The sequence below is a fragment of the Salvelinus fontinalis genome, chromosome 14 (genome assembly GCF_029448725.1).
Source record: "Salvelinus fontinalis isolate EN_2023a chromosome 14, ASM2944872v1, whole genome shotgun sequence".
Classification (NCBI taxonomy): domain Eukaryota; kingdom Metazoa; phylum Chordata; class Actinopteri; order Salmoniformes; family Salmonidae; genus Salvelinus; species Salvelinus fontinalis.
The window spans coordinates 37297377-37323262 of NC_074678.1; the positions used below are offsets into that span (position 1 = coordinate 37297377).

At 45.7% G+C, this 25886-nt stretch overlaps 1 protein-coding gene across 1 annotated transcript in view; it reads left to right on the forward strand.

The window, feature by feature from the left end:
* Positions 1 to 25104, forward strand: part of lurap1 (leucine rich adaptor protein 1) — a 28385-nt gene extending 3281 nt beyond the window's left edge. Inside the window, exon 2 of the mRNA XM_055861627.1 lies at positions 22637 to 25104. Coding sequence (XP_055717602.1) covers positions 22637 to 23488 — 852 coding nt within the window. The 3' untranslated portion in view covers positions 23489 to 25104. The remainder of the gene's footprint in view (positions 1 to 22636) is intronic.
* Positions 25105 to 25886: the final 782 nt, after the last annotated feature.

Consider the following 25886-nt stretch of genomic DNA (forward strand, 5'->3'; position numbering starts at 1 on the left):
TGGGTGTCCTTTGGGTGATGGACCATTCTTGATTCACATGGGAAACTGTTGAGCGTGAACTCAGCAGCATAGAACATCTTGACACAAACCAATGTGCCTGGCACCATACCCCGTTCAAAGGCACTTAAATTGTTTGTCTTGCCCATTCACCCTCTGAATGGCATACACATACACAATTCATGTCTCAATTGTCTCAAGGCTTAAAAATCCTTCTTTAACCTGTCTCCTCCCATTCATCTACACTGATTGGAGTGCACATCAATAAGGGATCATCGCTTTCACTTGGATTAACCTGGTCAGTCTATGTCATGGAAAGACCCTCCAAGAACTGTTGTCCACTAAAGATCAAATCAAATTGTATTAGTCACATGCACCGAATACAACAGGTGTAGACCTTACAGTGAAATGCTTACTTATGAGCCCCAAACCAACAATTTTGTTTAAAAAAATATGGATAAGAATAATAAACAAAAGTAACAAGTAATTAAAGAGCGGCAGTAAAATAACAATAGTGAGACTATATACAGGGGTGTACTGGTACAGAGTCAATGTGCGGGGGCACCGGTTAGTTGAGATAATATGCACATGTAGGTAAAGTTATTAAAGTGACTATGCATTGATGATAACAACAGAGAGTAGCAGCGGTGTAAAAGAAGAGGGGGGTGCAATGCAAATAGTCTGGGTAGCTATTTGATTAGGTGTTCAGGAGTCCTATGGCTTGGGGGTAGAAGCTGTTTAGAAGCCTCTTGGACCTAGACTTGGCGATCCGGTACCGCTTGCCATGCGGTAGCTGAGAGAACAGTCTATGACTAGGGTGGCTGGAGTCTTTGACAATTTTTAGGGCCTTCCTCTGACACCGCCTGGTATAGAGGTCCTGGATGGCAGGAAACTTGGCCCCAGTGATGTACTGGGCCGTTCGCACTACCCTCTGTAGTGCCTTGTGGTCGGAGGCCGAGCAGTTGCCATACCAGGCAGTGAGGAAACCAGTCAGGATGCTCTCGGTGGTACAGCTGTAGAACCTTTTGAGGATCTGAGGACACATGCCAAATCTTTTCAGTCTCCTGAGGGGGAATAGGTTTTTTCATGCTCTCTTCACGACTGTCTTGGTGTGCTTGGACCATGTTAGTTTGTTGGTGATGTGGACACCAAGGAACTTGAAGCTTTCAACCTGCTCCACTGCAGCCCCGTCGATGAGAATGGGGGCGTGCTCTGTCCTCTTTTTCCTGTCGTCCACAATCATCTCCTTTTGTCTTGATCCCGTTGAGGGATAGGTTTTTGTCCTGGCACCACATGGCCAGGTCTCTGACCTCCTCCCTATAGGCTGTCTCGTAGTTGTTGGTGATCAGGCCTACCACTGTTGTGTCGTCTGCAAACTTAATGATGGTGTTGGAGTTGTGCCTGGCCGTGCAGTCATGAGTGAACAGGGAGTACAGAAGGGGACTGAGCACGCACCCCTGAGGGGCCCCTGTGTTGAGGATCAGAGTGGCGGATGTGTTGTTACCTACCCTTACCACCTGGGGGCGGCCCGTCAGGAAGTCCAGGATCCAGTTGCAGAGGGAGGTGTTTCGTCCCAGGGTCCTTAGCTTATCGATGAGCTTTGAGGACACTATGGTGTTGAACGCTGAGCTGTAGTCAATTAATAGCATTCTCACATAGCTGTTCCTTTTGTCCAGGTGGGAAAGGGCAGTGTGGAGTGCAATAGAGATTGCATCATCTGTGGATCTGTTGGGGCGGTATGCAAATTGGAGTGGGTGTAGGGTTTCTGGGATAATGATGTTGATGTAAGCCATGACCAGCCTTTCGAAGCACTTCATGGCTACAGACGGTAGTTGTTTAGGCAGGTTACCTTAGTGTTCTTTGGCACAGGCACCATGGTGGTCTGCTTGAAACATGTTGGTATTGCAGACACGGACAGGGAGAGGTTGAAAATGTCAGTGAAGACACTTGCCAGTTGGTCAGCGCATGCTCGCAGTATACGTCCTGGTAATGCGTCTCGCCCTGCGGCCGTGTGAATGTTGACCTGTTTGAAGGTCTTACGTACATTGGTTGCGGAGAGTGTGATCACATGGTCTTCCAGAACAGCTGGTGCTCTCATGCATGTTTCAGTGTTATTTGCATCGAAGCGAGCATAGCAGTAGTTTAGCTCGTCTGGTAGGCTCGTATCAATGGGCAGCTCTCGGGTGTGCTTCGTTTGTAGTCTGTAATGGTTTGCAAGCCCTGCCACATCTGACGAGTGTCAGTGCTGGTGTAGTATGATTCTATCTTAGTTCTGTATTGATGCTTTGCCTGTTTGATTGTTCGGAGGGCATAGCGAGATTTCTTATAAGCTTCTGGGTTAGAGTCCCGTTCCTTGAAAGGTGCAGCTCTAGCCTTTAGCTCAATGCGGATGTTGCATGTAATCCATGGCTTCTGGTTGGGGTATGTACGTATGGTTACTGTGGGGATGACGTCATCGATGCACTCATTGATGAAGCCAATGACTGATGTGGTGTACTCCTCAATACCATGGGAGGAATCCCGGAACATATTCCAGCCTGTTCAGGCAAAACAGTCCTGTAGCTTAGCATCTGCTTCATCTGAGCACTTTTTTTTATAGATCTAGTCACTGGTGCCTCCAGCTTTAGCAGGAATCAGGAGTATAGAATTATGGTTAGATTTGCCAAAAGGAGGGTGAGGAAGAGCTTTGTATGAGTCTCTGTGTGTGGAGTAAAGGTGGTTCAGAGTTTCTTTTCCCCCTCCGGTTGCACTTTTAACGTGCTGATAGAAATTTGATAAAACAGATTTAAGTTTCCCTGCATTAAAGTCCCCGGCTACTAGGAGCGCCACCTCTGGGTGAGTGTTTTCTTGTTTGTTTATGGTGGAATACAGCTCATTCAATGCTGTCTTAGTGCCAGTCTCTGACTGTGGTGGTACAAACATGCATTTCTTTGCATCTGCCAATATATTGGCTGTCCCCTGAGCTTCCTATACAGTTCATCTCTTTCCGTAATGTGTTGAGGCCGGCAACTAAGGAGAATGAGAGGCTCAATCAAAGTTACAGAACTTCTGTATTTGAAGCTACACTCCCTTCTCCTCACTTTCCCTGGCCGGACCTAGCTGTCTGGCCGTTTTGACCATCCCTGTAGCTGTCGCTTATGGGGAGAGATGGTTTCTAAAGTAAATCTCATAAAGAAGAATAGAAGCATTAGGCTCTCAGTCTGCTATGTGCTTTTCAACACCTGAGTAAATTCCACTCATTGCACTGGCTCCATCATAGCCTTGACCATGGAATTTGTTCACCGATATCCCCTTTCTTTAAATCAGTTTACTTTTAGTTTTTTAAGGCCAGAGGCGCATTTTCAGTCACATTCCTGTCACATGCGCCAAATACAACAAGTGTAGACCTTACCGTGAAATGCTTAATGACAAGCCCTTAACCAACAATGCAGTTCAAGAAATAGAGTTAATAAAATATTTACTAAATAAACAAAATAAAATATAAAGTAACACAATAAATTAACAATAATGAGGCTATATACAGGGGGTACCGGTACCGAGCAAATGTGCGGGGGTACAGGTTAGTCAAGGTAATTTGTACATGTAGGTAGGGGTAAAGTGACTATGCATAGATAATAAACAGCAAGTAGCAGCTGTGTAAAAACAAAAGGGGGAGGGGTGTCAATGTAAAAATCAATGACAGGCGCATGGGCCCCCAGAGATCTAGGGCCCCCCGCATTGAGGCACCTTCTAACTAGCAGAGGTGTCCTTTGTCGCCACTTCTCATCTTTGCTCCTGCCCGCTGATTGTCTTTTCACTCACTCACTCACTCACTCACTCACTCACTCACTCACTCACTCACTCACTCATTCATAGGGCTCCTTTGTTGCTTTTTCTCATCTGGCCTGTTTCAAGCTTAATGCATCTGGCCTGTTTCAAGCTTAATGCATCTGGCCTGTTTCAAGCTTAATGCATCTGGCCTGTTTCAAGCTTAATGCATCTGGCCTGTTTCAAGCTTAATGCATCTGGCCTGTTTCAAGCTTAATGCATCTGGCCTGTTTCAAGTTTCATGCATCTGGCCTGTGTATCATTGATCCAGACACAAATGGTTTTGTTGGGACAGACTTTGACACACTGCAAGGTGTAGACGGGCAGAGACACAGATCATACTCAGTCTGGTCTTAGTCTGCTCAGTGTCATGCTGGCTGAATACTGTTTGACTACTTTCCCTCCAGAAGTCCCCAGCTGCTGTCAAATCTCAGACATTTCTTCACGGGTCTAAACAGCTTTACTGAGTTAATGGGGCGGTAGGTAGCCTAGTGGTTAGAGTGTTGGACTAGTAACGTAAAGATTGCAAGATCGAATCCCCAAGTTGACAAGGTAAAAATCTGTCGTTCTGCCCCTGATCAAGGCAGTTAACAAACTGTTCCTAGGCCGTCATTGAAAATAACAATTTGTTCTTAACTGACTTGCCTAGTTAAATAAAGGTGTAAACAATTTAAAAAAAGGACGCAAAGACAGGCTGTCACTTTCCTGTCATGGACTAAGACACACAGACAAGCCTCGTTGTTTTATCAGACATCTACATAGCTGCCTGTTTGGCTTCTATTATCAGTCTGGAGCTCAACGGTAATAAAATAAAAACACTTCTTTACACTGTTATGTCACATATAAGCTACAGTCTGCCACCTGTATCTATGTGTGTGTCCTATAAAAAGGAAAAGTCCTAAGAATGTGAATGCCGCACAGTGTTGTTGGAGCCCAGTGCATGACTCACCCCCTACCTCTCCCTGACTGCTGCTGTGCTGCACAGATGGAAGTCACAGGGGAGAGACATGTGCAGGCAGATAGAACAGGACAGGAGGGTTGTGTGAAAGAAAATAATGAGATGGAGTGATGGCGGGAAGACAGAGAAACAGAAGAAGCCAGAGTATGGAGTGTTTAGATGTCAGAAGTAATAGAGTCAGTATACTGTATATTGAGTGGGTGCAAGTCTGTGGAGACTGACTAGTACTTTTCCATGAATCTTTGGGACAAAGAGAGAGGGAGAGAAAGAGTGGAAGGGAGTATGCCAACAGATGGAACAGTGGGAGGGCTGTGGAGAGAGGTCAGCGTTCTGCTGTCTCTGAAAGTGATCTTATTAGATGAGGAGAAAGAGAGGGGGAGAGAGATGGTGAGATGGAGGATGCTCAGGGATGTGTTCACTCTGTTTGCAGAAGCCAGAAAATAGATGGGGAAGGTGAAAGATAACAGACAAGAGAGACAACCATGTGTGTGTGTGTGTGCAGGGGGGGGGGGGGGGGGGGGGGGGTCTTTTTCGCCCCTGTTTCCAGTGTGATATTGTCAGACTGGTCTTAGCGTGGGAATCTGTCTTTTGTTCACTGGTGTGTAGGATCAGCTATGTGTACATTCACACTAATCATAACACTGTGTGTGTGTGCACGTGTATGCATGGATCTGTGCATGCGTATAGGTTTCTGCATGGTGAAATGGCACATCAAGCCTGAAAATCATATTTTCCCCTTGAGTAGCATCAAGTGCTAGCCTGTTCATTTTGTAAGGAAGGCTGAGGAGACTAGTGCTTAAGATGCTACACACACACACACACACACACACACACACACACACACACACACACATAGAGAGTACTGTATATACTGTGAGCTCAGCTGAGCGTGGCATGGTGTATGCGATGCAAGCCGGAGAAAGGAAATTTAGCTCTCCAGAATCCTGTGGATTAGCCGGGAGCTGTCTGGCCAGGCGCCTCCACCGGGAAACCGGAATCCTTTTGACTGTGAAAATGGTTCTACCACCTTCAAGGCTCCCAAGGCTATGCCCCCACACGCACACTTTAGGACATGCCTACAGGCAGACTGGCATTGGGACTGGCACATAAAATAAATGGCATGCAGACACCATGTAGATAGGCACACAAGCAGACATGTAGCCTAGCCAGAGATTTGCAGAAAGATGGGTGCGTATCTTTTTTTCTCTCGACTGTACGGTCTGTACCAATATGTAATTAAAAACAAAAAAATATCTGTTTTTAAGTGAGAAGTAGGCATTGGTCTGAAGGCAAAAAAGAAAGGAAATTCACATGAGCACTACAATGCCTACTCCACCCATACTCTACCCAGGTTTTCCAGCACACAGCTTTGACCTACTACAGTAGCTATGTTGGTCTGTTGTACTTCAAACAATGTTCATGCAGGTTGCTTAGGATTCAAATTTTCTCAAACAGCCTTATTCATACTCTTAGAGCAGGTGCTCCCATAATATTGTGATTTGTACCGCATACAAGTTAAAGTATTGTATTCTTCACACACTAATCCCATTCCATTACCTTTTCAAGCTGTTTTCCGTTGTATGGAAGCATGCTTTGCTTTTATACTTACAAGACCATAATGCTTGATTGAGTGAGCTGTTTTTTTCTTGTAGTAATATGGGGCTGCCTGTATTTCCTTAAACCTTTATTTTAGCAATACATGTCGTTGAGAAGAACATATACTGTATTTCCGAATATCTTTTTGGTCAGGAAAAGGAAACAGGTACAAAAGTATCTATATCCACAGTGAAACGAGTCCTATATCGACATATCCTGAAAGGCCGCTCAGCAAGGAAGATGCCACTGCTCCAAAACCGCCATAAAAAAGCCAGACTACGGTTTGCAACTGCACATGGGGACAAAGATCATACTTTTTGGAGAAATGTCCTCTGGTCTGATGAAACAAAAATAGAACTGTTTGGCCATAATGACCATCATTATATTTGGAGGAAAAGGGGGAGCATTGCAGGCCGAAGAACACCATCCCAACCGTGAAGCACGGGGGTGGCAGCATCATGTTGTGGGGGTGCTTTGCTGCAGGAGGGACTGGTGCACTTCACAAAATTGATGGCCACGAGGAGGGAAAATTATGTGGATATATTGAAGCAACATCTCAAGAAATCAGTCAGGAAGTTAAAGCTTGGTCGTAAATGAATCTTCCAAATGGATGGCTTAAGGACAACAAAGTCAAGGTATTGGAGTGGCCATCACAAAGCTCTGACCTCAATCCTATAGAAAATTTGTGGGCAGAACTGAAAAACTGTTTGCGAGCAAGGATCCTACAAACCAAACCTGAATCAGTTACACCAGCTCTGTCAGGAGGAATGGGCCAAAATTCACCCAACTTATTGTGGGAAGCTTGTGGAAGGCTACCCAAAACGCTTGACCCAAGTTAAGAAATTTAAAGGCAATGCTACCAAATACACTCAATTAGTATATAAACTTCTGACCCACTGGGAATGTGATGAAAGAAATAAAAGCTGAAATAAATCATTCTCTCTACTATTATTCTGACATTTCACATACTTAAAATAAAGTAGTGATCGTTACTGACCCAAGACAGGGATTTTTTACTAAGCTTAAATGTCATGAATTGTGAAAAACTGAGTTTAAATGTATTTGGGTAAGGTGTATGTAAACTTCCGACTTCAACTGTAGAATAAATCTGTAGAATAAAATCTATAAATCCTTTCTCCATTCCTGATTTCTGTAACCATTAGCTTACCTCTGTAATGTTGACAGAAGCTCAGAAACACTTGTTTTGCAAACATGGTCCTGTTTTATCAATTGCTCTGCTGATCAATGGCCAGTTCATTACCTCTGTCAAATGAATATGTAGCTTCAAGTTGTGTGTATTTCTTTTTGCAATAAAGATTGTGATGCTACAATAATACAAACGTACAATAGGCCTATATCTAAAAATACATACAGTCTAAAAAAATGTTTTCTTTCTCTCTCTATACTGAACAAAAACATAACATGCAACAATTTCAAAGATTTTACTGAGTTACATTTCATATAAGGAAATCAGTCAATTGAAATAAATGAGTGCCTAATCTATGGATTTCACATGACTGGGAATACAGATATGCATCTGTTGGTCACAGATACCTTTAAAAAAAAGTAGGTGCGTGGATCAGAAAACCAGTCAGTATCTGGTGTCACCAACATTTACCTCATGTAGCGTGACATATCTACTTCACATAGAGTTGATCAGGCTGTTGATTGTGGCCTGTGGAATGTTGTCCCACACCTCTTCAATGGCTGTGCAAAGTTGCTGGATATTGGCTGGAACTGGAACACGCTGTCGTACAAGTCGATCCAGAGCATCCCAAACATGCTCAATGGCTGACATGTCTGGTGAGTATGCAGACTATGGAAGAACTGGGACATTTTCAGCTTCCAGGACTCGTGTACAGATCCTTGCGACAAGAGGCCATGCATTATTATGCTGAAACATGAGATGATGGTGGTGGATGAATGGCACGACAATGGGCTTCAGGATCTTGTCACAGTATCTCTGTGCATTCATATTGTAATCAATAAAATGCACTTGTGTTCGTTGTCCGCAGCTTATGCCTGCTCTTACCACAACCCCACCGCCACCATGGAGCACACTGCTCACAATGTTGACATCAGCAAACCGCTCGCCCACACAATGCCATACATGCTGTCTGCCATCTACCCGGTACTTTTGAAACCGGGATTCATCTGTGAAGAGCACACTTCTCCAGCATGCCAGTGGCCATCAAAGATGAGCATTTGCCAACTGAAGTCAGTTACAACGCCGAACAGCAGTCAGGTCAAGAACCTGGTGAGGACGACGATCATGCAGATGAGCTTCCCTGAGACAATTTTTGACAGTTGTGCAGAAATTCTTTGGTTGTGCAAAGATGTTTCAGCTGTCCGGGTGGCTGGTCTCAGATCATTCCTCATGTGAAGAAGCCGGATGTGGAGGTCCTGGGCTGGCATGGTTACACGTGGTCTGTGGTTGTAGTGCCGGTTGGATGTACTGACAATTTTTCTAAAATGGCAACATTCCTTTGAGTCAGCATGCCAAATGCACGCTCCCTCAACTTGAGATATCTGTGGTATTGTGTTGTGTGACAAAACTGCACATGTTGCGTTTATATTTTGTTCAGTATACATCATTTGAATAGCAGGACACTGTAAAGTCCATTTTTCCTCAAAAGTATGACTTAGGTTGTTTGAGACGGTTTGAATCCTTCGTAACCTGCATACACATTGTTTGAAGTACAATAGACCAACATAATGTTGCTACTGTAGTAGGTCAAAGCTGTGTGCCACAAAACCTTGGTACAGCATGGGTGGAGTAGGCAATGTGGTTCTCGTGAATTTTCTTTCTATTTTTGGTTCAGACCAATGCCTTCTTTTCACTTCAAAAATGGTTTGTTTTGTTTTTAATTTCTATGGTTTTTACACCAGAAAGTGATTTTACTAAATTATACATTTCCACATGCAAAAGGTGTCTTTAGAAACCATTATTACTAAAGTTGCACTAGAAAACACTTGTTATTTTTTGCCCTTCCACTTTATACACAAAAGATCTCTGCTAAACAGAATCAAGATATTTATCGGTCTCTCTGTGACCACCGATAACTTCAGAACAAGGTTTACTCTAATACAAAGTTGCCAATGTCTTTGCAATTGTTATAAACAATCCAAATGTAAAAAGATGCTTCAAATGAAAACCGAGATGGCAGCATTAAAATATAAATATTGTAGGCTACAAAGACCTATACATTTATAGCAATTTAATGATCAATCAATCTCCACGGAGTTCTATTTAGCTAATTGTAGACTACTGTCTGATGTGTAGGCCTAACATGTGCGCAATGATGTGCTGCCTCATTATTTGCAGCCATAGGTGATCATTTATTTTTAGGAGCTGATCTGTTGTCAGTATCTAATGTTAAGGTAAGATTTGAATGGAGAATGCTGATCTGAGAGCAGCGCTGCCTTTCTTTCCATCGCACCTATTGAACGTTCTCCCTACGTGGTGCTTTTTGTAAATGCATGTGAGTTCTTTGGCCATTATAGAAACAATGCATAATTTTGTGCCAGCAATATACCACCCTTCATCCCACTGCTGGCTTGCCTCTGAAGCTAAGCCGGTTTTGTCCTGGTCAGTCCCTGAATGGGAAACCAAATGCTGCTGGAAGTGGTGTTGGAGGGCCAGTAGGAGGCAATCTTTCCTGTGGTCTAAAAAAATCTCCCAGTGCCCCAGGGCAGTGATTGGGGACATTATCCTGTGTAGGTTGCTGTCTTTCGGATGGGACATTAAACGGGAGTCCTGACTCACTGTGGTCACTAAAGATCCTATGGCACTTATAGTAAGAGTAGGAGTGTTAACCCTGCTATTCTGGTTAAATTCCCAATCTGGCTCTCATACCATCATGGCCATCTAATCATCCCCAGCTTCCAATTGGCTCTTTCATCTCCTCTCCCCTGTAAATTCCCCATGTTGTTTCTGTAAATGAGAGTGTGTTCTCAGTCAACTTACCGGGTAAAATAAAATAAAACACTCGTAAGCTTATGTTCCATCGCTATCAAGAAACCAGGCCCAAGCTATTACTTCATAGACATGGCTATTTGTATTTATGCAAACCATATGGATTCTCCCTTTAAAGAGGGGCGGGGGAATATCAACAGCTGCTTTACATTAAGCACATACCAGTTCCTGTGACTCTCAAAGTACTGAATAAGTTGGCTGAGTGAGCATTTGAAAAAAGAAAAGAAACCAGTTTTTTACTTCTTGATGGCTACTTCCCACTAAGTCCAGACCGGCTGTCTTTTTTTTGTGCGGTCCGGACGGCCCCAGCTCCGTGAGGGGGCTCAAGTAAAAAATGTTTAGCCCCCTCAGTTTTAGTTTTATATCCCTATGTAAAATAGCAAAAAAGTTTAAATGATTGAGTGACAGGTTGGCGGCAAAACAAATTATATCTCCGCTGCGCTGTGTTAGCACAATGGGCAAGGTACTCCACGGTGTGTGTAGGGGACTATGGAAAGCCTCTGGGGCTGTTAGGAATGACTGCTTTGGGGTCTCCATAAGAAGGAAGGGGCCACTTGAGGACATTCAGAGACTTGTCCTGAAGCCACTCCTGCGTTGTCTTGGCTAAGTGCTTAGTCTGAGGTCCTGAGGGCTCTGGAGCAGGTTTTCATCAAGGATCTCTCTGTACTTTGCTCTGTTCATCTTTTCCTTGATCCTGACTAGTCTCCCAGTCCCTACCGCTGAAAACATCCCCACAACATGATGCTGCCACCACCCTGCTTCACCGTAGGGATGGTGCCAGGTTTCCAATAGATGTGACGCTTGGCATTCAGGCCAAAGAGTCCAATCTTGGTTTCATCAGACCAGAAAATCTTGTTTCTCATGATCTAAGAGTCCTTTACGTGCCTTTTGGCATACTCCAAGTGGGCTGTCATGTGCCTTCTACTGAGGAGTGGCTTCCTTCTGGCCACTCTACCATAAAGGCCTGATTGGTGGAGAGCTGCAGAGATATGAGAAACTTCCGGACCGTAGATTGTCGTCGCGGACTCCGGACTGGGAACCGTCTCTGGAAGCTCCGGACTGGGAACCAACGCTGGAGGCTCCGGACTGGGAACCAACGCTGGAGGCTCCGGACTGGGGACCGTCGCTGGAGGCTCCGGACTGGGGACCGTCGCTGGAGGCTCCGGACTGGGGACCGTCACTGGAGGCTCCGGACCATCGCTGCAGGCTCCGGACTGGGGACCGTCGCTGGAGGCCGAGTGCGTGGAACTGGCACAGGACGCACCGGGCTGGAGAGACGCACTGGAGGCCGGCTGCGTGGAGCTGGCACAACACGTACTGGCTGGATACCCACTTTAGCTCGGTAAGTGTGGAGAGCTGGCCCAGGACGCACTGGGCTGTGAAGGCGCACTGGAGGCAGAGTCGTAGAGCCGGAGCAGGTTATACTGGGCCGTGGAGGCGCACTCGAGGTCTGGAGCGTAGAGCTGGCACAACGCGTCCTGGCTGAATACCCCCTGTAGCACGGCAAGTGCGGGGAGCTGGCACAGGCCGCATTGGGTTGTGCTGGCGAACTGGGGATATCGTGCGTAGAGCTGGCGCAGGATATCCTGGGCCGAGGAGACGCACTGGCGACCAGGACCGCTGAGCCGGCAATCCGTCCTGGACAGATGCTCACCTTAGTACGGAAAGCAGGCACAGAATGCACCGGGCTAAGGGTGCGCACTGGAGGCACGGTGCGCAGAACCGGAAAACATGGGATCTGAACTGTGACCAACCCCTCATCGTAATTACAGGGAGTTGGTTCTTGTTCCCACTTTTGCTCCGCTCGCTTTTTTTTAGGCTACTCTTTGGGCTTCCGTCGTTTCCTTGATTCCTGGTTTCGGCGCCGTTCCTCTCTCGCTGCCTCCGCCTGCTTCCATGGCAGGGTCTTATCCCCTGCCATTACCTCCTCCCAGGTCCATGATGTCCTCCACTCCTGGGCACGCTGCTTGGTCACTTGGTGGTGGGATCTTCTGTCACGCTCGTCGAAATGAATTGACCAAGGCGCAGCGTGCGTAGAGGTCCACATATTTTAATTAATCGAAACTCACCAAAAAAAAAACAATCAAGCACAAACGAAACGTGAAGCTCATGGCGTGCACACAGGCATCTAACCAAATAACAAGATCCCACAATCTAAGGTGGGAAAAAGGGCTGCCTAAGTATGATCCCCAATCAGAGACAACAATATACAGCTGCCTCTGATTGGGAACTATACTAGGCCAACAAAGAAATAGAAACACAGATTTGCCCACCCAAGTCACACCCTGACCTAACCAAATAGAGAATAAAAAAGGCTCTCTAAGGTCAGGGCGTGACACCACCCTTTGCCTTGATGACAGGTTTGCACACTTTTTTGCATTCTCTCAACCAGCTTCACCTGTAATATTTTTCCAACAGTCTTGAAGGAGTTCCCACATATGCTGAGCTTGTTGGCTGCTTTTCCTTCACTCTGCTGTCCAACTCATCCCAAACCATCTCAATTGTGTTGATTGTGAAAGCCAGGTCATCTTATGCAGCACTCCATCACTCTCCTTCTTGGTCAAATAGCCCTTACACAGCCTGGAAGTGTGTTGGTTCATTGTCTTGTTGGAAAACAAATGATAGTCCCACTAAGTGCAAACCAGATGGGATGGCATATCGCTGCAGAATGCTGTGGTAGCCATGCTGATTAAGTGCGCCTTAAATTCTAACTAAATCACAGACAGTGTCACCAGCAAAGCACCCCCACACCATAAAACCTCCTCCTCCATGCTTCATGGTGGGAGCCATACATGCGGAGATCATCCGTTCAGCTACTCTGCGTCTCACAAAGACACGGCGGTTTGAACCAAGAATCTCAAATTTAGGCTTATAAGACCAAAGGTCAGATTTCCACCGGTCTAATGTCCATTGCTTGTGTTTCTTGAGCCAAGCAAGTCTCTTCTTATTGGTGTCCTTTAGTAGTGGTTTCTTTGCAGAAATTCGACCATGAATGCCTGATTCACACAGTCTCCTCTGAACAGTTGATGTTGAGATGTGTCTTTTACTTGAACTCTGGGAAGCATTTATTTGGGCTGACATTTCTGAGGCTGGTAACTGAATTTATCTTCTGCAGCAGAGGTAACTCTGGGTCTTCCTTACCTGTGGAGGGCCTCATGAGAGCCAGTTTCATCATAGCGCTTGATTGTTTTTGCGACTGCACTTGAAGTAACTTTCAAAGTTCTAGAAATATTCCGTATTGACTGACCTTCATGTCTTAAAGTAATGATGGGCTGTCGTTTCTCTTTGCTTATTTGAGCTGTGCTTACCATTATATTGGTCATTATATTGGTCTTTTACCAATTAGTGCTATCTTCTGTATTTTTTAAATATTTTTTATTTCACCTTTATTTAACCACGTAGGCTAGTTGAGAACAAGTTCTCATTTGCAACTGCGACCTGGTCAAGATAAAGCAAAGCAGTTTGACACGTACAACAACACAGAGTTACACATGGAATAAACAAACATACAGTCAATAATACAGTAGAAAAAGTCTTTATACAGTATGTGCAAATGAGGTAAGATAAGGGATGTAAGGCAATAAATAGGCCATGGTGACGAAGTAATTACAATATAGCAATTAAACACTGGAATGGTAGATGTGCAGAAGATGAATGTGCAAGTAGAGATACTGGGGTGAAAAGGAGCAAGATAAATAAATAAATACAGTATGGGGATGTGGTAGTTGGATGGGCTAATTACAGATGGGCTATGTACAGGTGCAGTGATCTGTGAGCTGCTCTGACAGCTGGTGCTTAAAGCTAGTGAGGGAGATAAGAGTCTCCAGCTTCAGTGATTTTTGCCGTTCATTCCAGTCAATGGCAGCAGAGAACTGGAAGGAAAGGCGGCCAAAGTAGGAATTGGCTTTGGGGGTGACCAGTGAGATATATCTGCTGGAGCGCATGCTATGGGTGGGTGCTGCTATGGTGACCAGTGAGCAGAGAAAAGGTGGGGCTTTACCTAGCAGAGACTTGTAGATGACCTGGAGCCAGTGGGTTTGGCAACGAGTATGAAGCGAGGGCCAGTCAACGAGAGCGTACAGGTCGCGGTGGTGGGTAGTATATGGGGCTTTCGTGACAAAACGGATGGCACTGTGATAGACTGCATCCAATTTGTTGAGGAGAGTGTTGGAGGCTATTTTATAGATGACATCGCCGAAGTCGAGGATCGGTAGGATGGTCAGTTTTACGAGGGTGTGTTTGGCAGCATGAGTGAAGAATGCTTTGTTCCGAAATAGGAAGCCAATTCTAGATTTAATTTTGGATTGGAGATGCTTAATGTGAGTCTGGAAGGAGAGTTTACAGTCTAACCAGACACTTAGGTATTTGTAGTTGTCCACATATTTTAAGTCAGAACCGTCCAGAGTAGTGATGCTGGATGGGCGGGCATGTGCGGGCAGCGATTGTTTGAAGAGCATGCATTTAGTTTTTCTTGTATTTAACAGCAGTTGGAGGCCACGTAAGGAAAGTTGTAGCCTTGAAGCTCGTCTGGAGGTTAGTTAACACAGTGTCCAAAGAAGGGCAAGAGGTATACAGAATGGGGCTGTCTGCGTAGAGGTGGATCAGAGAATCACCAGCAGCAAGAGCAACATCATTGATGTATACAGAAAAGAGAGTCGGCCAGAGAATTGAACCCTGTGGCACCCCCATAGAGACTGCCAGAGGTCCGGACAACAGGCCCTCCGATTAGACATACTGAACTCTATCAGAGAAGTAGTTGGTGAACCAGGCGAGGCAATCATTTGAAAAACCAAGGCTGTTGAGTCTGCCGATAAGAATGTGGTGATTGACAGAGTCGAAAGCCTTGGCCAGGTCGATGAATACGGCTGCACAGTAATGTCTCTTATCGATGGCGGTTATGATATCGTTTAGGACCTTGAGCGTGGCTGAGATGCACCCATGACCAGCTCTGAAACCGGATTGCATACTGGAGAAGGTAAGGTGGGATTCGAAATGGTCGGTGATCTGTTTGTTGACTTGGCTTTCGAAGACCTTAGAAAGGCAGTGTAGGATAGATATAGGTCTGTAACAGTTTGGGTCTAGAGTGTCTCCCCCTTTGAAGAGGGGGATGACCGCGGCAGCTTTCCAATCTTTGGGAATCTCAGACGATACGGAAGAGAGGTTGAACAGGCTAGTAATAGGGGTTGCAACAATTTCGGCAGATAATTTTAGAAAGAGAGGGTCCAGATTGTCTAGCCCGGCTCATTTGTAGGGGTCCAGATTTTGCAACTCTTTCAGAACATCAGCTATCTGGATTTGGGTGAAGGAGGAATGGGGGAGGCTTGGGCAAGTTGCTGTGGGGGTTGGAGGGCTGTTGATCGGGGTAGGGGTAGCCAGGTGGAAAGCATGGCCAGCCATAGAAAAATACTTATTGAATTTCTCAATTATAGTGGATATATCAGTGGTGACAGTGTTTCCTAGCCTCAGTGCAGTGGGCAGCTGGGAGGAGGTGCTCTTATTCTCCATGGACTCTACTGTGTCCCACAACCTTTTTGAGTTTGTGCTACAGGATGAACATTTCTGCTTGAAAAAGCTAGCCTTAGCTTTCCTAACTGCCTTTGTATATTGGTTCCTGACTTCCCTGAAAAGTTGCATATCACGGGGGCTATTCGATGATAATGCAGAACGCCACAGGATGTTTTTGTGCTGGTCAAGGGCAATCAGGTCTGGAGAGAATCAAGGGCTATATCTGTTCCTGGTTCTACATTTTTTTAATGGGGCATGCTTATTGAAGATGGTGTGGAACTTAGTTTTAAAGAATAACCAGGCATCCTCTACTGACGGGATGAGGTCAATATCCTTCCAGGATACCCGGGCCAGGTCGATTAGAAAGGCCTGCTTGCTGAAGTGTTTTAGGGAGAGTTTGACAGTGATGAGGGGTGGTTGTTTGACTGCAGACCTATTACGGATCAAGGCAATGAGGCAGTGATCGCTGAGATCTTGGTTGAAAACAGCAGAGGTGTATTTGGAGGGCAAGTTGGTTAGGATGATATCTATGAGGGTGCCCGTGTTTACAGATTTGGGGTTGTACCTGGTGAGTTCATTGATAATTTGAGAGAGATTGAGGGCATCAAGCTTAGATTGTAGGATGGCTGGGGTGTTAAGCATATCCCAGTTTAGGTCACCTAGCAGCACGAGTGATGAAGATAGATGGGGGGCAATCAATTCCCATATGGTGTCCAGGGCACAGCTGGGGGCTGAGGGTGGCAAGCGGCAACGGTGAGAGACTTGTTTCTGGAAAGGTGGATTTTTAAAAGTAGAAGCTCGAATTGTTTGGGTACAGACCTGGATAGTAAGACAGAGCTTTGCAGGCTATCTCTGCAGTAGATTGCAACACCGCCCCCTTTGGCAGTTCTATCTTGTCGGAAAATGTTATAGTTAGGGATGGAAATTTCAGAGTTTTTGGTGGTCTTCATAAGCCATGATTCAGACACGGCTAGGACATCCGGGTTGGCAGAGTGTGCTAAAGCAGTGAATAAAACAAACTTAGGGAGGAGGCTTCTAATGTTAACATGCATGAAACCAAGGCTTTTACGGTTACAGAAGTCAACAAATGAGAGCACCTGGGGAGTAGTAGTGGAGCTAGGCAATGCAGGGCCAGGATTAACCTCTACATCACCAGAGGTACAGAGGAGGAGTAGGATAAGGGTACGGCTAAAGCCTATCAGAACTGGTCGTCTAGTACGTTCAGAACAGAGAGTGAAAGGAGCAGGTTTCTGGGCGCGGTAGAATAGATTCAATGCATAATGTACCGACAAAGGTATGGTAGGATGTGAGTACATTGGAGGTAAACCTAGGCATTGAGTAATGATGAGAGAGGTATTGTCCCTAGAGACGTTTAAACCAGGTGATGTCACCGCATATGTGGGAGGTGGAACTAAATGGTTGGTTAAAGCATATTGAGCAGGGCTAGAGGTTTTACAGTGAAATAAGACAATAATCACAAGCCAGGACAGTAATGGACAAGGCATATTGATATTAGGGAGAGGCATGCGTAGCCGGGTGATCATAGGGGTCCAGTGAGGGGTTGGGCTGGCTGGAGACACGGCGATTCAGACAGCTAGCAGGATGGGGCTAGCAAGCTAGCAGAAGGGCCTAAGAAGGACGTCTCCACGGAGGAAAGTATGTTTTAGCCTCTGCGTCCGGTGAAGTTGACAGACCAGTTGAGCAAGCAGATGGGCATTCAGTGGACGTCGCGATGTAGGGGCCAGTTGAGTACCCCCTCGAGCAGATTACGTCGTAGTCCAGTCGTAAAGGATCGGCGGGGTTCCGTGCCCCGTACCGGCAGTAGAAGGGTTCCGGGTATTGAAGCCCAGGAGTGGCTGATGGGCCTCTTCAGCTAGCCGGGAGAATGGGCCTAGCATTGGCTAGCTACAGGCTAATTGGTGCTAGCTTCGGAACAGACGTTAGCCAGGAGTAGTCACTCTGATAGCAGCTAGGTAGCTGCGATGATCCAGGTGGAAAGGTCCAGAGCTTGCGGTAGGAATCTGGGGATATGTAGAGAAAATAGGTCCGGTATGCTCTGGTTTGAGTCACGTTGTACAAACTGGCGAGAGTTTTCAGAGCTGAAGGTTAGCTGATGACCGCTAGCAGTGGTTAGCTGACTACTAGCTAGTAGCTAGTGAGCTGGCTAGCTTCTGTTGGGGGATTCCGGTTCCGAGGTAAATAAAAATACTTTACAAATAACAGATCCACTCCACATTGGGTGAGGCGGGTTGCATGAGAGTATTTTGAAGTTGAGGTTTAGAAAAATATGAAAAAGATATGCGAAGAAAAATATATAAAAATATATATACATAGGACAAGACAAAGGACAAAGATGTCTGACTGCTACGCCATCTTGTATTCCAATCCTACCTTGTCACATCACAACTGATTGGCTCAAATGCATTAATAAGGAAATAAATTCCTCAAATGTACTTTTAACAAGGCTAACCTGTTAAATGAAATGCATTCCAGGTGACTACCTCATGAAGCTGGTTGATAGAATGCCAAGAGTGTGCAAAGATGTCATCAAGGCAAAGGGTGGCTACTTTATAGAATCTGAAAAATGAAAATATGTTTTGATTTGTTTAACATTTTTAGTTACTACATGATTCCATATGTGTTATTTCATAGTTTTGATGTCTTCACTACTATTCTACAATGTAAAAAATAGTACCTGTCAAAGGTTTGGTGTGTGTGTGTGTGTGTGTGTGTGTTACCACAATTGACTAATAATACGCAGAATAATATAAAGACTTCTATGAAGGATTGTGACCCACAACAACGGGCGGCAGTAGGAATTCTACATTTTTGTCAACAGATGCGTACACTCACTCACCCTACCCCTCCCAAACAAACACCTCTGCCGCTCTCTACCCTTCCACACATAGATCGATCTCAGATCGTTGTCTTGGATATAGGGTTAGCACCGTTCCATTATGATAGGACAAAAAAAGACCTAGATATTTTCATTTTAAATGTATATCCTACATCTGCTCAAAATTAAAGACTATCACTATGTCACTCCTGCTCGCAGACACACATGAACTCTGGCATTTGCAACCATTTTTCTTACTCACTCACTTTATAGACGCTATAGTCTCATTTTAATGTGACATCTAGAATTTGAGCTAGGTCGATGTAGAAAATACTCTGAAAACTCAATTGTTAAAGACCTTGTTGAAAAATCCAGTATGCGGTTCTTGGTACCGGTCGGACGGCTCATGACAAGAGGCGGGGAGTGTGTGGTGTACCTCCAGTCAAGTTGATTTATGAATTTTCATCGATATTTGATTTAACATTGAGCTTCAACCAATGCATACTATAAGTACACTGTTTGTTACACATACTTGTAGACATGGCATTTTATGAGATGCCCGGTACACCAATAGGCATGTACATATGTACTGTACAGAGACATGCAGTTTGCAGAGCAGTACACAGCCAGCCCTGAACCTCATCAGCAGGGTGGTGACCTATGGGAATAATATTTACAGCTACGCTCATTAGTCTCTCACTCAGACTCTGCCAGCTATACCCCCTAATCTCAACAACCCCAACCCAACCCAAACCCCAGTCCTGATGTCTAATTCCCAGGATGCTAGACATTTACTTTACCACAGCATAATACACACAAACAGTGGTTATATAGGAGATCTTTCTCGTAGATTTTTCTGCCTCTTCCCAATATCTGTTGCTGTCTATCCCTCTCTCCTTTGTTATTTTGGTGTGTGCAATATTTGCAATTGAATGAATCTTATACATTCACAGATGCAGATCTTAAAAGAGAGAGAGGCATGTAGTATATGTTGTTATTTCCAGCCTTGCAGCCTGGCTTTAGCTTTGCATTCCCTCTCTCGCTTCCTGTGTTTTGGTCTGGTGATTTGTGCTCAGCGTCAGACTAACTCATTACTACAGCAGAGCATACAGCCAGTCGGTCAGTGTGGCTTTGGCATCAGAAGAACAACTATAGCTCCTTCAGCTCATTTACTGAGAGAGGGAGAGATAGGAAGAACGAGAGAGATGGGTGCCGTCTCCCTCCTCCGCTTTCTCTTTTTCCTCCTCCCCCTCCTATACACAAGCTCTGCTGACTGAGAAAGCTGTTACTTTCTGCCTCATCTCTTGTTCTGTTCCGGATGGCCTGTGTCTCCTGGTCTCTGCCCCAGGCTGGGAGGAGTGGAGCTGAGTTGGCAAGGACACAAACACGTTGGATTGGATAGTATAGGGCCAAAGAAGAGTACTCTAACGCAGTGTTATCCTATCACCATTTCCTTTGTTTTGCTGGATGGAAAGTAGTTCACTGAAAGGGCATTCAGATTGATGAAACAATATCCAGTGTGATTTGTATTATTGGAAGATCATCTCTAGTATGTCTATGTTTCCTATATTATACCTATCCATCACATGTCTCATGTGGGCCCCTTCTGCAGTTTATTACCAAATGAGCTTTTTGTGATTATAGTTATGAGCTATAATGATGCAGCCTGATAGAGATATATGACTAATCTATATCCATATGATTTATGTATTGCTTAGGCTGAGAGATACAGAGACATAAAGGTCCAGGCATGTACATTGTGCAGTAACCACATTTTAAGGAAAGTGGTTGTAGGCCAGAGAAATCAATCAATAGGTTCCACTCGGATGCTTTTTTTAATGACTTGACCTGCAGGGTCATGAGGGGTGGTGCAGTGGGGGCAACGAGAGAGGTACACAAATAGTGAAAAAGGTCAGAGGTCAAAGATCTGTAGGATTTAGATGTCTGTGCTTTTTTTTTTTAATACATTTTACCCCCTTTTCTCCCCAATTTTCGTGGTATCCAATCGCTAGTAATTATTATCTTGTCTCATCGCTACAACTCCCGTACGGGCTCGGGAGAGACGAAGGTCGAAAGCCATGGTCCTCCGAAGCACAACCCAACCAAGCCGCACTGCTTCTTAACACAGCGCGCCTCCAACCCGGAAGCCAGCCACACCAATGTGTCGGAGGAAACACCGTGTACCTGGCCCCCTTGGTTAGCGCGCACTGCGCCCGGCCCGCCACAGGAGTCGCTGGAGCGCGATGAGACAAGGTCAAACCCTACTGGTCAAACCCTCCCTAACCCGGACGACGCTATGCCAATTGTGCGTCGCCCCACGGACCTCCCGGTCGCGGCCGGCTGCGACAGAGCCTGGGCGCGAACCCAGAGACTCTGGTGGCGCAGCTAGCACTGCGATGCAGTGCCCTAGACCACTGCGCCACCCGGGAGGCCCTGGTGTCTGTGCTTTATCCACTGTCCTGGAACTCTAGGCAATTGGAAGTGCGATAGGCATATCACAGTGACTGAGTTGCATTCTAGGAGTGTGGTGTATCCAGTTGGCAGTTCTCTCTGCTAACCTTGGGGCTGAGAGAGAGCCAGAGAGAGAGAGTCAGCATCCCTCCTACACGCATTAAAAGCAGTGGTGCCAAATTATTTTGATTAATTACAACTTTCATTAATTTTCTGTAAGTCTACTTATTTTTACAATTTACTGCCGTTGGCAACTCGTTTTAACTGTGGGGAATGCAATTTAACGCTAATTATTTTTTCCTTTTTTCTCTCAAATCCACCTCTTCTTACTCCCAACACCCTGCTACTTCATTCATCTCCCACCACCCTGCTACTTCATTAATCTCCCACCACCCTGCTACTTCATTAATCTCCCACCACCCTGCTACTTCATTAATCTCCCACCACCCTGCTACAACATTCGTCTCCCACCACCCTGCTACAACATTCGTCTCCCACCACCCTGCTACTTCATTCGTATCCCACCACCCTGCTACTTCATTCGTCTCCCACCACCCTGCTACAACATTCGTCTCCCACCACCCTGCTACAACATTCGTCTCCCACCACCCTGCTACAACATTCGTCTCCCACCACCCTGCTACAACATTCGTCTCCCACCACCCTGCTACTTCATTCGTCTCCCACCACCCTGCTACAACATTCGTCTCCCACCACCCTGCTACAACATTTGTCTCCCACCACCCTGCTACAACATTCGTCTCCCACCACCCTGCTACAACATTCGTCTCCTACCACCCTGCTACAACATTCGTCTCCCACCACCCTGCTACAACATTCGTCTTCCACCACCCTGCTACAACATTCGTCTCCCACCACCCTGCTACAACATTCGTCTCCCACCACCCTGCTACAACATTCGTCTCCCACCACCCTGCTACAACATTCGTCTCCCACCACCCTGCTACAACATTCGTCTCCCACCACCCTGCTACAACATTCGTCTCCCACCACCCTGCTACTAAATTAATCTCCCAGGCTATATCTACTCTCCTGGCTTCATCTGTTCCACCTCCCATCTTCTCTCACCTTTGAAAAAATAATCTGTTCCCACATCTCTTCCCTTACCATTACCTTACTTCTTCCTTCCTCTTATTCCTCCTCTATTCTCTCACCTCCTTCTCTCACCTTGCTCCTCTCCTATTTTCCACTTACCCCTCCATCCTCCATCTCCCTATCTTCTTTCTCTTTCCCACAGCTCCCTCCTCTCTCCTGAGTCAGTTACTTTCCTCCCACCATCTCTTCTCTCCTGAGTCAGTTACTTTCCTCCCACCATCTCTTCTCTCCTGAGTCAGTTGCTTTCCTCCCACCATCTCTTCTCTCCTCTCTCCTGAGTCAGTTGCTTTCCTCCCACCATCTCTTCTCTCCTCTCTCCTGAGTCAGTTGCTTGCCTCCCACCATCTCTTCTCTCCCCTCTGCTGTATCAATAAAGTATTCTTCTTCTCCATAGGCCCACCTGCGCTCAATGGACGTGAAGATCCTGCAGCAGCTGCTGGCGGTGCACGAGGGGATCGAGGCATGTAAGTGGCTCCTAGAGGAGCGCGGCACCCTGACCAGCCGCTGCAGCAGTCTGACCAGCAGCCAGTACAGCCTGGGAGAGGGCCCTGGAGGAGACACCTGGAGGGGCAGCTGGAGCAGCCTGCAGGACCCCCTCAACGACAAGCTGGATAACATCTCTATAGGCAGTTATCTGGACACCCTTGCTGATGACATGGATGAGTACGGCCCTTCTAGTTCTGAGTCTGTGCTGTGTTCTACTCCACTGGGGACTGTGACGCCCACTCGGACCGGGACCGGGGCAGGGACAGGGGCAGGGGCTGGGGCAGGGGCTGGGGCAGGAGCTGGGAGAGGCGCTGGAGCTGGAGAAGGGGCAGTGGCTATGGCAGGGTTTGGGGCTGGAGCTGGGGTAGGACAAGGCACAGGGGTCAAGGTAGTTGTTGATCCTGGCTCTCCCCAAGTCAAGCCAGACATCCCCAATAAGGAGTCTTCAATTTGGACTAAGGCCACAGAGGCAGTGAAAGGAACCACCATCACCAAGGATACCAAGGACCCCAGCCAAACCCATCAGCCCAGTAAGAGCAACGGCGCCCTGGATAAAGCCGTCAGGCAAGCACGAGGACCTACTGATTCAGCCCGGGTCTGCCTGGCTGAAAAGCTGGGGAAAAGCCAGAGCCCCAAACTCAAACCCTATAAGAATGGCAAGATAGACGTAGATGCCTGCAAGATGAACGGCAAGAAGCACCTGGGGTATGATGCCCACTGCCGATGGGTGCAGTCGCAGGACGATGTGACATTTCTATGAGGTATTACACCACTTCCCTCTAAAAAATGCTGGGTTAAAATCAACCCAATTTTGGGTTATTTGGTAACCAAGTGCTGGGTAAATGTTGGACAGGACACACGCTGGGTTATTTGGTAACCAGCCAGTTAGATTGTGTGAATAACCTAGCATGTTGGATTGTTGTGATTACCCAAACATGGGTTAATTTAACCATCAATTAAGTTATATTCATTTTCATGCTGGGTTGAACAGCTCTTTTAATATGTAATCAATAGGTTATTTTCAGGAGGCGTGGCTTATTAGGTGTGTGGGTTTCAGATAGTTATTTTTCGCCACCAGTGAAAATAAATGTAATTATTGTTCAAAATCTTAAATACACAGCTAATTTCAATTTTCATTTAAAGAAAATAAACATTACATATTCTAATGTATTATTAATAACATAAGTTTGTACGTATTTTTACATAGTGGTAAGTATACCAACATTGGGTTTTGCATAGGCTTTTAAGGAACTCTTAGACTTTTGTAAGCTTCATTAAATCTACTAAAGTGTCAGTGTACAACCTTAACCTTCTGATATCAGAACAGATAAACCGGAATGATGTTTACTCTCACGGGTGGCCAAAAATAACTATATGAAACCACGGCCCTACCTACTGTAGTCGCGCTTCCAGTCTTCTGACCTGACCGCTGGGTCTCAATAACCCAGCATCAATAACCCAGCAACAACAACAACTCAACCTTGCTCTTTTTAAAGAAAACAACCCAACTAAGTTATCCAATGCCTGCAACCTAGCAGTTGGGTCATACAAACAACCCAGCATTTTTTTGTGTAAAGACACTTTTCCCCCTCCCATGTAACGACCCTACCGGTCAAATATTAAGAGAGAGGTTGATTGCACATATTATACAAACGTCTACCATTTCCATGGTGCAAGTTATCAGGTGTGTAGGAGAACACAACATCATTACATTATGTTCTATTCACTCTAAATGTGACTGCACTAACTTTCTAGGACATTGATGTCAGTATTATATTGGGGATGAAGCACAGTGTTGATATTTTTCTGAAGTTTGTTTTTGACATGTTTATCCTCCTTTCCTCTATGCATTGTAACATACAGTACCAGAGAAAATTAACAATTTTCCAATAGAAAAATATACATTTGTTACAATCACTCGCATCTATAGAACCTAGTTTACCCTCACAACCCCATGTCAAAATGATTCGAACACACTCTGTAGATAGCGGAATTGTTCTCATACATACTGTAGGTGTGTGTACCATCATAGTATGCTAAGAGCATATAGAATGCTCCTACTGTTTGCACACCTGTGCTATTGTCAGTGCCCTACTACCTACAGTACTTAACCAGTCAATGCAATTTGTATAATCAGTGAATCACAATACAATTAATCTGTGCATCGGGTACTTCTGTGGGTGGTTGTCGTAGAAAAATGTCTCTATGGCTGACTGTTATTATTGTCTCTTTTTTAACTGTACACTATTTTTGTTTCATTTGGACAGCAGTTGATGTGATTGGTGTCATCCTAAACTATTATGCCTGTATCTCCAGTCCCAAGATGACTGCACTGTTGTTCTGATAATCCTGATCATTTAAATGACTGATTCAGTCCTCTGCTGTCCGTGTCTTAATGAGTCCAACCGTCTATGATCTTTCATTCAGTGTTGAGTGGTGTGAACTTGTTAGTTATTTGGGTGGGTGAAAATTGCATGTCATGTGCTGACTGGTTTATTGGTGAAAATGATCATGAAAATTGTGTGAAAAACTTGATACGATCATGGGAGAAGAAAAGCAATATTCCCTCTGAGCCTTTGTATTCAGTTATAAACAACCCACTCTCACACACAATTGTCACCACTGAAAACTAATAATGCTTGGACACTCCAAGGCAGGGGTTGCCAGGATGACAGAGAGGATGAGGGAGAGAGAGCACGTGTGTAAGTGCATGTGTGTGTGAGTGGCTTGCTGTCCACAGGTACTTTGTCTGATACTAACGAGTTCCAAGGGGCTATTTTTTTTTTTCTTTTTTTTTAAATCCCATTTTCTCCCCAATTTTCGTGGTATCCAATCGCTAGTAATTACTACCTTGTCTCATCGCTACAACTCCCGTATGGGCTCGGGAGAGACGAAGGTCGAAATCCATGCGTCCTTCGAAGCACAACCCAACCAGCCGTACTGCTTCTTAACACAGCGCGCCTCCAACCCGGAAGCCAGCAGCACCAATGTGTCGGAGGAAACACCGTGTACCTGGCCCCCTTGGTTGGCGCGCACTGCGCCCGGCCCGCCACAGGAGTCGCTGGAGCGCGATGAGACAAGGATATCCCTACCGGCCAAACCCTCCCTACCCCGGACGACGCTATGCCAATTGTGCGTCGCCCCACGGACCTCCCGGT